Source organism: Crocodylus siamensis, chromosome 5 (assembly GCF_052110815.1).
Source record: "Crocodylus siamensis isolate JL-2025a chromosome 5, ASM5211081v1, whole genome shotgun sequence".
Lineage (NCBI taxonomy): Eukaryota > Metazoa > Chordata > Crocodylia > Crocodylidae > Crocodylus > Crocodylus siamensis.
In genome coordinates this window covers 9,768,689-9,781,820 of record NC_143399.1, presented here as the reverse complement: position 1 = coordinate 9,781,820, position 13,132 = coordinate 9,768,689, and the positions used below count along the sequence as shown (strand labels likewise).

Below are 13,132 nucleotides of genomic sequence, written 5' to 3'. Positions count from 1 at the left end.
GGGGCCTGCGGGGAGTGGAGCTCGCAGCATGCAGCATCTTCTGGTGGGATCAAGGTGGAGCACTGTATGTGCCGGCCACAGCTCTGTAATAAAGCTAAAGTTGATTGCCATGCACTCTGTGTTATGATGCCTCCCTTAAAATCAATACTGCATTATTCCACAGCAGGTCTTCAGCCTACTCTGGTAGCAATATTGTAAACTGTAGGCTAGGATTTTTCAAAAGACCTTCAAGGAGTTAGAATCCATTGGGCACCTAACCCAGGCACAGGATTGTGGATCATTTCTGTATAATCTATCATACTCTTTACAAAGGCTGACAGGGAAATTTTTGTGTTCCTTTTCCAAGTGGCCAGCTTTCAGTGGCCTTGAACTGGAACTAAGAAAGCAAATCTTGCATTGTCTTCCTGGGGTTTTTTGTATTTGGGAGCATGGTTACTGAGATGGGTATCCGTAATATTGAGCTGACTGTTAGTGTGTCTTTAATCGGGAGTCAGGTGATGTTATAAACTCCAGCCATCTGTTTGCTCTCAGGGAGCCTATAGTCCCAAGAGAACAGGATGTCTCCCAAAAGGTGTTTAACAGTCCCAGCCCTCACCAGCCTTCTTGCCAGCCTGAAACGTCATTGGGCAAAAAATTCGCTATTCAGCAGAGATGAATTTGGCTCAGCATGAGACTAATTTAGTTAAGTTTCTTAGTGGCTGAAGAGTAGCCTGGATTCAAATGGTGAGGTCTGCTTGGTGGATGGCTAGCTGCTGGCCTCGGTCGTGGCTAATGTTTCCATTGGCATCTATCTAGCCATAGCCTCAGAGGTGAAAGATGGTTGTTTTATGTGTGAAGCTGCCGAGCGCATGTGTGGTGCCTTTCCCTTTTCATCTGGAGCCTTGTCAGGTTCTGTTATAAACCAAAGATCAAAGTTTTCATTGAAGTTTCCCAGCATGAAATGAAACCCTGCGTTATGAATTACAATTTTCCTTTTGGCCCTCACCTCATCTTCCCATACCAGCTCACACTGGGTTATATCATTTTACTGTTGCAAAAGGATCGCCTCAAATTTTCATAGCATTACCCTTATCTTTTATAAGAGCGCAACTGAAACCAGTATTCATAAAGGGTCAAATTCTGCTCTCATTACTATCAAGTTAAACCTGTGCAGTGGGATTGTGTAGCTGAGTGGCCCTGATTCAGTGCAATAGAGCTCTGCTTTGATTTCAGAGGGAGCAGGACCAGGTTCTGTGAGAAAAAATGAGAAAAATGCCTCTGTAATATACAGCCAAGGTTCTTTGGGTAGATGTGATATCTTTTAATAGACCAGCTGTGATATACCAACATGCAGGTCTGGGCAAAAGAATCTAATCTAAAGCAAAAGCAATGGTTCTCAACCAGGGTGCTGCAGGATCCTTTTAAGGATGACATACAACTGTTAGGTGTGCAAACACCTACATATGATCTGGAAGTGAAACCCAGAGACTTCATATAGGAATCCATAGTGTCAGAAGCATTCTGCCTAGGGGTGCACCGATAAAGATTTTTTGGGCTGATACCAATGGCTGATTATTGACCAGCCATATTGGCCAATACCGATCTGATTGCCAGTATGCAGCCCAGAAGCCTGGAGAGCAGTGTCCAGCTGGTAAATCTGTTAGGGAGAAGGGGCGTGGGAGAGGGCAGATCGAGGCCCCCAATGTAAGGGAGGAAGTGGGGTTGGGCAGGTGCTGCCCAGCCAGGGTGGGTGGGGTAGGGCACAGGATAGAACCCATGGCTCATCTGGGGGGCACAAGAGAGCATCTCTCATTGCTGCATGCAGCCCCAGGGAAGGCATGGGGGGCATGTGCCCCCCCTCCCTGGTCTGTGCACAGGGCCAGGGCAGGCTGCCTGCTGTGCACTTGGGATGGGGGTTGCTCCAGCCTCTTCTTAGTGGCTGGGCTTGGCCTGGTGGCGGTCCTGGGAGGGGGTGCTCTGGCAAATTTTGGGGTGGCTGTAGCCCTCTTCCCAGCACCACTGCTGCCTGCCCTGCCTCGCTCCACCCAGCCTGAGTGCAGCCGCCTGGAAGAGGCTGGAGCAGCTCCTGCCTGGAGTGCACAGCAGCAGCCTGCCCTGACCCTGTGCACAGATCTGTGGGGGGGGCACATGCCCCCTGGACGAGCTGCTGGCTCCATCCTGTGCCCTATCCCACCCTAGCTGGGCAGCAGCTACCCCTGTCCCAGCCCCGCTTCCTCCCTCACTGCAGGGGCCTCAATTCGTCCCACCACCCCGTTCCCCCAGCAGACTTACCAGCCAAATGTTGTTCTCCATGTTGCCGGGCTGCACTCCTGGCCACGTGCATGCTGTGGCTCTGCGCAGAGATGATCCCAGCAGGGTTCAGGGCCCAGGGCAGAGCAGCCTGCGTAGGGCCCTCTCCACAATCAACAGCACACTTATGCCAGGGAGAGAGAAAGTCCTGGCACACCGGATGTGGCCTGACACATGGCAGCTAGAACTTCTGGCCAGAACAGGCAAAGACACCCCAATCCCCCCGGGCAGGCGGGAGGACTCCATTTCAAAAGCAGCAGCCACGGCCTCTCTGCCTGCCTCTGCAGGGCCCCCCAAAATTCAGGGCCCAGGGCAGTTGCCCCTGTATCCTGTTTATGGTGGTAGTATTACCTATCTGGGCATTAGGGCATGGTGCCCCCTTCGGGCACAGACTGGGTAGTTCCACTTGGGGGCAGTGGCAGGGTGGCACCCTTAAAAGCTCCTAATGGTACCCCAGGGTGCCACAGCACCCCACTTGAGAACCTCTGCATTAGACAATCCAGTTGGTCTATACATTGTGTGTGTGTGTGGCAAAGTGTATGTTTTAATAATTCCCCCCCACTCACTTTTAAGTATCCCAAATAATGTGTTGTTTTTACCACCGGTTGCAATGTCAGCACATTTTCCCTGTTTTGAATATCATCCGAGTGTTCTTAGCTATTTATCCTTTTCACTCTGATTCTTCTCTGCCCTGGGAGTTTATATCCTTTGCAGGTTTGTAAACTAGAAGGTCCCTCATAGATGTTTCTTAGCTAAGCTCTCTGCATGCATTGTTTCCTCATCTAACTACCAAGAATGGGGAAAATGAAAGGACACAAGGGGGTATCTGAGATGGTAGCACCAGGAGGACTCATTTTGCAAATGAGCAACGATTTCTAATGAACAGGCAAGCACCCAAAGGCTTTTCACAATGGGACAAGGCCTGCATTCAAAACCTGAGTTAGGGCACCTAAATTACAGCAGGGAAAAACGTTTTGGCAACGTGAGGAGCAGCTCTGTGTTGGGACACTTTAATATAATGCTTTCCTTGATCTTGGCATTCTTCTGCTGCAGTTTGCTGCTCCCAAATTTGTTGCTCAGACTTCCCGTGAGGAAGAAGAAGAACACAAACCACTTTTAAACCAAGGCTCACATGGGAAAGGTGCCCAGCCTGCTAATTATCCCCTTTGGGTTCTCAGTCTCTGTGATGGCTTTACCAGTTTTATTTTCTATGCTGCGATTATGACATTTCTACCTCTCCAGCTGTGGACATAGAGGAAGAAAAAACAGGTGCTAAAGGCAAGTCAAGCAAGAGTCGAAAGGCTTCCAGTCTCTCCCCTGTCGTTCACTGTATCCGTCTGGGGTAGCGAGCATATGTCCCGGTGCAGGATTCAACAGCCTCCTCCCTCCAGCTATAAAATGACATCGCAGTGTGGGGGTAGACCGGTGACCTGGCTTTTCGGTTACTATTATGTATTTATGTTCATCTTCAAGAGCCGTGCATGCAGACCTGCCTCGCTCTGCTTACATCAAGGAGAAGTGCTTTTACGGTAGTCTCTTGAGGACAATTACTTTTGCCTGGTTATTTCAGGAGGCCGGGCTGCTAAAACTATAAAAAGAGCCCACATCCTCCTTTAGCATTTTCCAAGAGGAAACGTGATTTGTATGTGACACCATCAATTTTCAGTACTAGGGCACGATGAAATGTTTATACTGTGGTGTGGCTAGAAGATTTGTAACATCCAAAAGGACTAGAAATGGTTACTTGTGTTTTTTAAAAAATAAAGTAGTGAAAGTAGTTTTGATTTTAATTAAACATTCCTGGACTGAGTTGTGATCCCAGAGATCTCGCGCTTGGGGGCCAGCAGGTGAATCTGACTGCAGACACAAGTGAATGCCCATCTTGCATCAGGGATGAAAAGTGAATTTGATGATTTAACAGTCTTCTCCCTTGTTGCTTGCAATATACATCACATGAGTTTGTTTTAATTAATACAATGACTCAACTGATTGTGTACCATAGGTTCCACCACAGGAGAAATAAAATAAAGTAATCACTGGGGGTTTTTAGATCATGTCAGTGTCCCGTGGAAAGATTAGACAGCTTGGCTTCGAACAAAGGACAGAATGCATTGCTTTCATCCTGCTGATTTATCTGGCATTGGACTGTTAGACCTCTGGGTGGGTCTAGCCGGCAGCTTTCTCTTTGGTTCTTCCATTGCTGGTGGGCTGTTGCATGCAGCTTCATTTTGCAGAAAGGAAGACTACACGCAAGGAGCACATTAACACTTTCCAAAGGCCACCCTGTGACTGTCAATAATGTAGTTCTTCCCTCTTTTGTGAATCCTGGCAATATATTAATTGTACTGCTGAAGAACAGTGTCAAGGGAACAAAGCAATCAGTGGCACCATCTGCTGTGAGCAGGTTTGTGTTGTTGAAGGGACTGCATATCTCATCGCTCAGCTTTGTTTCAGTCCCGTGTCCCAGAGACACCAGCCATCAGCATGTGAGTTCAGTGGGGGAAAGGCTGTTTCATTCAAGGTGGAGAAATAGTCATGTTGGTGCCTGTACTGCCCCCAGAATAGGAAGGACTGGCGCTTTCTCACTAGGAAGAGAACAGGCAACATGATGGGAGCTGGTATAGAAATAAGGACAAAAGAAAACAAAGAAACCCCAAACCCTACCATCTGCACCTGGCATTGTGCGAACCTGTGCTCTGCTGTTTGTTTCCTGAGTGAAAACGGGAGTCCGGTTTCCTCTGCAGAGTCCACAACCCTCCCCTGAAAGCAAGTCCTATGTTTGTACCTAGAGATTTTCAGACCTTGCTGGAGTGCTTGTGTGCATTGCTTATGTGCATTGCTACTGTGGCATCCAGCCAGAATTACGCGCACACATGCACACAATTTTATACAGAAGCAGCCTTATCTTTGATGTGGAGAGGCAGCCCGCAGAGATGACAGACCCCAGCATATGGTGCTTCGTCTTGATTTGAGAAGTCTTCCATTCGGATGCTGGGATCAGTAGTCTGTTAGCTGAAATGGCTGTCCTGCAAGTGACCCAAGGCCATGCTCTGCAGAACTTTGTGGGTCTCATTGACCTGTGGGTTGGTCATCTCAAGTGTAATATATCCAGTGCAGCTGACTAGGATCATAGAAATTTGGGCTGGAAGGGACCTCAGGAGCGTATTTAGTCCACTCCCCTGCTTAAGGCAGCATCATCCCTCTCTAAACCATCCCATACATGGCATATGCAATGGCTCCAATTTCAGGAGCTACTAGGAATTCGGGGTGTGATAGGTTTTGATTCTCTAACCTGAGACACTGGAGGGACTGAATTTGATGTCAGGCTGGCTTGAAGCATCTCAAAGTCATTAGTCTGGTGGGTTTTTTTAACCTTGATCTGTACGTTTTCTTGCTATAGTGGTGTCCAGTGTCTTTGATTGTGAGAGACAAGGGCATGTCGTCTGACTTAGATTGATGCTCATGGTAACAAAACTCTGTCCCACTTCCAGCAGCCTTTTGGGATAGCAGGGTTAAGGCATACCAGGTCTGGTATCCAGCCACATGGAAGGATTGATGTGGCCATCATCCATTCAGTCTGCCTTTTACGCCTTTGCCTCAGTGACCAGGCTCCCATTTATAGCTGGGTCAGCTGGAGGTGCCTTTGGCATAGGGCAGTGGGCACCCTCCTTTTTGGAAGTTGTGCCACAAATTCAACCTATGCCTTCCCTGAGTAGCACCACTCCCTTTTGTCTCCTTTTTGCTCCCTATCCCATCTCTCCCATGCCACACAGAGGCTGCCGGTGCCACTTGTGCACACATGCTGCAGATTGGCCACCCCTGGCATAAGGCTTGAACTGATGCCTCTGGGTACATAGCGAGATGTCTTGACCGCCTCTGCCGCCACTACGGGCACCACTATACAAGGGGAATGAATATTTGTTCCTCGTAGGAGGTATGCCTAGAAAGAGGGCACATATGCTAAATGGTGCTCTGCAGCATTTCCTTCTTGGCAATGACTATGCACTTGGATGTCTGTGCAGAGAAGCAGTATGTTTTATGAATCAGAGATTAATATTGGGTCTTATCCATTGAAACGTCTCCAGAATCTCCTGTAGCCAGGTGCCCTGGCTTTCTGCGTGCACAGCTGTCCCTCCCTTCTTCATAGCTTCCTCTCATATTGTCAGTTAATTCATATGTAACAAAGTTAGCATCAGATCCTGCCTGCGTGTTGGGCTTTGATGCCCTGGGCCTGTCAGACATTCAGTTAGAGGCTTGTTAGTATCTATCTCAACAATCACACCTCCTGCTGTGCCACGTGTGCATGGCAGGAGGCGCATACATGGGATCGGGGAGCAGATCCCACCGGATCGGTGGTGCAGGAGGAGCCTGGGGCTCCCCCTGCACCAGCAAGTAGCAAGTCAGGGCCCTGGCGCTCCCGTGGCTGAGAGCATCAGTGAGCTGCCCAGCCATCCCAGCCTCTGGGAGTGAACCGGGGTCTAGAAGAGCCATCTGTTCAATTTGAGGCTCAGTGGGAACCACCCACAAAGTTATTGCTTGTATTTTGTGTGGTAATTTTAAGGATTATTTCCTGAGTTACTGCACCATTAATTGCTTGAACTCGTGGCCAAGTTACTGCTTAAAATGTGTTTACCTGATTAATCATGGCTTAAAGTGTTAGAGTCTGCCAGGGACATTTCAGTGCTGATGAAAGTGTTTGCGTGACTCTTCCTTGTGTGTGCATTACTCTTCAGTATAAATGATTACATTACTGCAGGATGGGCTTCAGTAAACTTGTTGGGAAGAAACAAATTTCCTTTCCTTCCCTCTCCTTTTCCCATAAAGATTAACTACCAAAAAAAAAAAAAAAAATCAGAGACTGATTTAGTACTGGAGTTTTCCTTGTTGTAAAGCTGTCCAGTCTGAAAGTTGTTACCGCTGCGTGGCTGTTGGGGAACTTGCGTAGGGAGAGTTTGGCTTTTTCATTCCACCTCCCAGTAGAAAAGTTGGAAGAGTCAGCACCACAAATGACACGAACCAGCGACCTTGCTTGGCAGGCTCAGGGGTTAAAACGATCATAGAAACTGGGTCTATCCAAAGGACTGGTTTCTTCAAGTTAGGGTTGAAGAACTGATACTGCTGGGTACTTTGTGCGGTATGACATCTGCAAATAAGGCCTGGGGAGGACTGGGTTATTTAGGGAAACTGGTTTCTTCAGGTCAGGGTTGAAGAGCACTGGCTGATACTGCTAATTACTACTCTCTTGCTGGGACAGCTCTGCAGATCAGGGGGAGTTAATTGCCTCCATCCACCTGTCCCTGGATTCACTCGCAGGGTGAAGAGCTTGGATCTGTCACTTAGATTTAGAAAGCTACTAAAGCTTATTTTCAGTTTACTTTCTCCTGAAGCTTCGTGATATTTGAAGACATGTTTTGTGATTAGATACTAAAGTGATTGATACACCAGAAGTGCCATGAATAGGTCAAAGAGATAAAGATATAATTACTTGACTATAATATACTTCAGGGCAGGGACCCTGTCATCTCACCTGTCTGTAAATCATCCAGCATGCTGTCAGCTCCATATACATAGCAAGCAACGATAATAAAAAGCTAAGTAGTTGTCCTGATGTAGACAAACTGTCACCCACTTTTCACTCATTTTAGCTGACACAGAGGAAGACCTAGCTGAGTCCATTTCAAAGACATGTACACCCGAGGGGGTAGAAGTTTGGGAGAGCAGATCTAAAGCATCCTCTTTTGATACTGGCTTTCAAAACCTGTGTTAGAATCTGAAAACTGTAAAGATTCTTCAACTGGTGCAGATGCTGATGACGGCGCTTCCCTTAGGAGGGATCAGTGCAGTGAATCATGCATGGTGCTCATTGTGTTCTTCCTTGTTTTTATATTCCTTGCAGCAAAGAAAACTTGTGCTGAATCTGACTTCACCTGCAACAATGGCCACTGTATCCCAGACAGGTGGAAATGTGATGGCGAGGAGGAGTGTCCTGATGGGTCCGATGAATCCGAAGCAGCGTGCAGTGAGTAATATGTGTGGCACAGGAAACAGCATTATGAAAATGGAAATGGCTTATGATGGTTCTGACTTCAGTCGGTCACCTCTCACTGACATTTGTAGGGTGATCCTGATTATCAGCATCCAATCACGGAATAATAGAAATTAGAGACGGAAAAGTTCTCCAAAGCCATTCAAGTCCATTGGTTTCCAGCATCTGTGCCAGGTTTCCAGACTCGGACATAATATTTGGGCTCCTATACATGTGCAGGGAGGCGAAAATAAATGCACTCCAGCAGACATTGGTGTCATGTGTATTAACATCCCCACACCAAAAAATGGCAGCAGGGTGTTTTAAACTAAAGCTTGTTCAATGAGCTTTAGTTCATAGCACCCTGCTGCCATTTTTCAGCACAGGGGAAGGAAGCTAATACATGTGATGCTTGGGCACTTTAATTAAAAGTGCTCGCTAATTAAGAAACCACCCCACGCCTCCCAGAGTATGTGTAAAAGTACCCTTTGTTTCATAGTTTCTAGGGTTGGAAGGGGCCTGAGTAGATCATCTAGTCCGACCCCCTGCCATGGCAGGAAAGCGTACTGGGGTCAAACGACCCCAGCAAGGTGTTCATCTAACCTCCTCTTAAAGAGGAGATCCTAGCCGCCCTGACCGTGAAGTCGCACCTCCTGATATCTAACCTAAACCTACCCTTTGCCAGCTTGTGACCGTTATTCCTGGTCACTCCTGGCGGTGCTCGGGGGAACAGGGACTCCCCTAATGCCTGCTGATCCCCCCTGACTAGTTTATAACAGGCCACAAGATCCCCCTCAGCCTTCTCTTTTGGAGGCTGAACAGGTTCAGGCCCCATAGCCTCTCCTTGTAGGGCCTGCCCTGCTGCCCCAGATCATGCAAGTGGCCTCCTCTGGACCCTCTCCATGCTGTCCACATCCCCTTTGAAGTGTGGCGCCCAGAACTGGACGCAGTACTCCAGCTGCGGCCTGACCAGTGCCGCATAGAGGGGAAGGATCACCTCCCTGGACCTGCTCGAGATGCATCTGTGGATGCATGACAAGGTGCGGTTGGCCTTCCTGACTGCCTCCCCACACTGCCGGCCCATGTTCATCTTGGAGTCAATGATGACTCCAAGATCCTTTTCCGCCTCTGTACTGACGAGAGGGGAGTTCCCTAACCTGTAGGTATGGTGCCGGTTGTTCCTCCCCAGGTGCAGCACCTTGCACTTGTCTGTATTGAATCCCATCCTGTTCTCATCTGCTCACCCTTGTAACCTCTCTAGGTCCGACTGTAGCCTGTTGCTTCCTTCTAGTGTGCCCACATCCCCCCACATCTTAGTGTCATAAGAAAATGTGAACAGGTGCTTTTTACCCCCTCGGCCAAGCCACTGATGAAGATGTTGGGCGCGGTCCCAAGGATCGAGCCCTGGGGGACCCCACTGCCCACGTCCTTCCAGGTTGAGAAGGACCCATCCACTACCACTCTCTGGGTGCGGCCCTCCAGCCAGTTGGTGACCGTTTGACTGTGTGGGTGTCGACACCACAGTCCCCCAGTTTCTTAATGAGAACGGGGGGAGAGACAGTGTCGAAAGCCTTCCAGAAGTCCAGGAAGACGATGTCCACGCTACCCCTGCATCTAAGGATTTGGTGATCTGATCGTAAAAGGCCACCAGGTTGGTCTGACAGGAGCTGCCACTGATGAACCCGTGTTGGTTGCCCCTAAGCATGCGGTCCCCTGCTGGCCCCTCCTGGATGTGTGCCAGCATAATTTTCTCAAACAGCTTGCCTAGGATCAAGGTAAGACTAACTGGCCTATAGTTTCCTGGGTCCTCCTTCTTCCCCTTTTTGAAGATGGGGACCACGTTGGCCCTCTTCCAGTCCTCCGGCACCACACCTGAGCACCACGAGTGCTCGTACAGCCGTGCCAGGGGTCCTGCAATGACCTCGGCCAATTCCTTTAGTACTCTAGGGTGGAGATCGTCTGGACCGGCTGACTTGAATATGTCCAGTCCCTCCAGAAGTTCCCTAACTAGTTCCTCGCTAACCCTTGGCCCAGGTGTGCCTCCCCTGGGGCCCAAGGGGGGCCTAGCAGGGAGGTGACTGTTCTGGTCCCTACTTAGGAAAACGGGGGCAAAGAAATCGTTAAACATGTTAGCTTTGTTGTCTGGTGTGACGACCAAATTTCCCAACACGTCCTGCAGGGACCCCACATTACCACATTGTTGTGTAACCTGGTATAAAAACAGCCCTTGTGTTATTGTATATCACAGTTTGTACAGCTGGCTGGGCCATAGTTAACATTGGCGGAAGTGATTAGCCCTGAATCTTCCTGATTAACAAGGGCAACCCTGTAGTACCATTTGTAGACCCTGGGGCATTCATGTATAGATATATATAGACCAGAAATCACTATTCTAGTTCCTTCCCTAAAGGGTGTAATGTTCACTGTATTCATTTCCTGCTAGCTTGCATTGCTGAGCACTTATGGGCTGGAAAACTGACCCCTGAAATACTCTAATTAAAGTGTCTGCAGTGTCTCATGTATTCAGTGTCCTACACTTCAAAATGGCACCCCCGCCACCATTTTGAAGCACAGGGACACTGAATGCATGAGACACAGAGGCTGCTGGAGCATGCTGATTAGCACAGTCCAGCAGACTCAGTTAATTGAGTCTGCTCTGATGCGCTGTAATTAGTGTGTCAGAGCAATGTCCCTGCACGTGTACAGGCACCCCTAGGACTGAAATGCATCAGTGTACCATGGTACACTTCTGTCTGAACCCTGAGGAACTTTGCAGCATCATGGTAATGTGTCAGCGATGTTTTGAGGCGGGGTTTGTCTCAGAGAAGGAACAAAGAGAAGTGTAACAAAAGCAAGATGAGCTAAGTAAAAATAACCAAACCAGAAAGTAGATATGGCAGCAGCTTCCTGCTGTCTTACTACATTGGTGCCTTTATAAAAAATAGTAAGTGGCAAAGACTGAATTTTCCTTGATCCAGTATGTTTGATCTCATTCCTCTCATGCTTTGAGGAGATTCATCTGCTTTTCATTGATCTGGAAGAGTGAAGAGTTATTAAACATTGACTGATGCTGAGCAGAAGGAGTACCTCCCCGGGATAAAGAACTGAAGCACTTGGTAGTGTGTGTGTGTGTGTGTGTGTGTGTGTGTGTGTGTGTGTGTGTGTGTGTGTGTGTGTGCACACTTACATGCACACACTTGTGCATGCGTATCTGTGCTGGGAGGGCTTAAAGGAAACGGATATAAAACATGAATTAAATTTCAAGGCATGTCCTGCATGAGTGTATTCCCGTGGGTCAGCAGTGGTGATGGGGAGAGTGTTTTATCTGATGTCACGGTGAAGTACATGGATGTCTACAGTTTGCCATGCTTACATTACTTAATTTTATTTTTAAGCCTATTACCCTGTTCTCCATTGTAGACTAATTAAGAAAGATAAATGTACTTCCCTCTTCCAGGGAGTGACTGGAATCCTTTCTGCAGCCATACACAGCGCTGAAATAATGATTGCAGCAGCATTAACATATTTATGTATTGTATGTTTGGGTTTCTCCCTTCCCTCCAATCCCCTTCTTAGTCAAAAGCCCTCTGAGAAATGCTGCTACCACTATCTGATTGTCATTGGATGGGGAGTGAATAGCTAAGCAGCTTCATTCCCAGCAGTCTCTGTCTGCAAATCTCCTGTCGGCGGTGGCAGAATGGGCTATGTACAGAGCATGCCGCTCAGCACACGGTCCATGAGGATTTCTTTTGACCTCCATCTCTTCCTCCAGCTATTCGTCCCTGCTGGTGACCTGCTTGCTCTAAGGAGATCAGCCTGCAAGCTAAGTACAGGATTGGAGGCCGGACTTGTGCAGTTGCCTGAACACCAGTGTATTTAGCCATTTTATTCATGCGACTGCCATCCCAAGAGATCAAAGTCTGCATTGTTTTCCAGTCAGGTGGTGAATGGGGAGCTGTGCCCTTGAAATGCCTTTCATGGTTGATAATGGGAGCATGAAGGGGCGTGGGTTGTGTCATCTCAGACGAAAAGGAGACACCCTTTTGGGGGAGGGAAGAACAGTCCCCAAAGCAGAGAGGAATTAGAAAATCTGGGAAGGGAATTGGGACTCCACATCAAACAGGCACGGCAGAGCAGGGCCTGGGGAAGCTGCTCCTCTTTGTTTAGACAAGCTGACGTGTCCGTGTCCCACAAGGGAAAGATGTCTGCTGGTTCCACTGATGATGCCCTGCAGGGATGCTCTCCTTCGCACAAACTGGAGCATAAGCCTCTCTGTTACAGTGCGGCTGAGACTGCCGAGGGCTTTGTGGCCATCACTAGGTGCATCCTGTGGCTGCTCAGAAATTCATGGTTCTCAGGTCCGAGCCACTTGAACTAAAAAAGTATCTTCGTGATGTGGTAGCCGAACAGGGTCCGTAACACGTGGGTGAGGTGGTTCTGATTCTCGTCCGCAAGGGGCGGTATTACGTGAATGAACTGGCCAGTGCACTATGGTTTTATTGCGGCCATGGGGAGCGCACACTGCAGTTGGAGCTGGTTTCCACTCTCTCCTGCCTTTCAGTTGTTAATAACTGGCACAGACAAATCCTCCTTCTGGTGATATTACCCAGGCTTCACTGCAGTCTAAGGATACTGGGCTTGTAATACACGTTTCACTTGGAATGGTTCTTGTTCTGTGCGGTAGATACAAGGATCCCAAGGTCAAAGACCATGGAGGGACTCTATGTCCGGGAGCCACCCTGCTGTCTGCTGTATTCTCATGTTTCTACTTGAAACATAGAGTTCAGAGACCCAAAAAACGCCGGGTGCCAGAATGGG

The 13,132-nt window shown here is 48.4% G+C and overlaps 1 protein-coding gene and 1 pseudogene across 4 annotated transcripts in view; one reads left to right on the top strand and one right to left on the bottom strand.

Annotated features, from left to right (window-relative positions):
- Positions 1 to 2,292, bottom strand: part of LOC149863463 (uncharacterized) — a 56,387-nt pseudogene extending 54,095 nt beyond the window's left edge.
- LRP8 (LDL receptor related protein 8) overlaps positions 1 to 13,132 on the top strand; it is a 266,690-nt gene that overhangs the window by 158,122 nt on the left and 95,436 nt on the right. For all 4 annotated transcript variants that reach the window (XM_090050038.1, XM_090050037.1, XM_090050036.1 and 1 more), the window contains exon 3: positions 8,186 to 8,308. In XM_090050038.1, the coding sequence (XP_089906164.1) occupies positions 8,186 to 8,308 (123 nt within the window). The remainder of the gene's footprint in view (positions 1 to 8,185; positions 8,309 to 13,132) is intronic.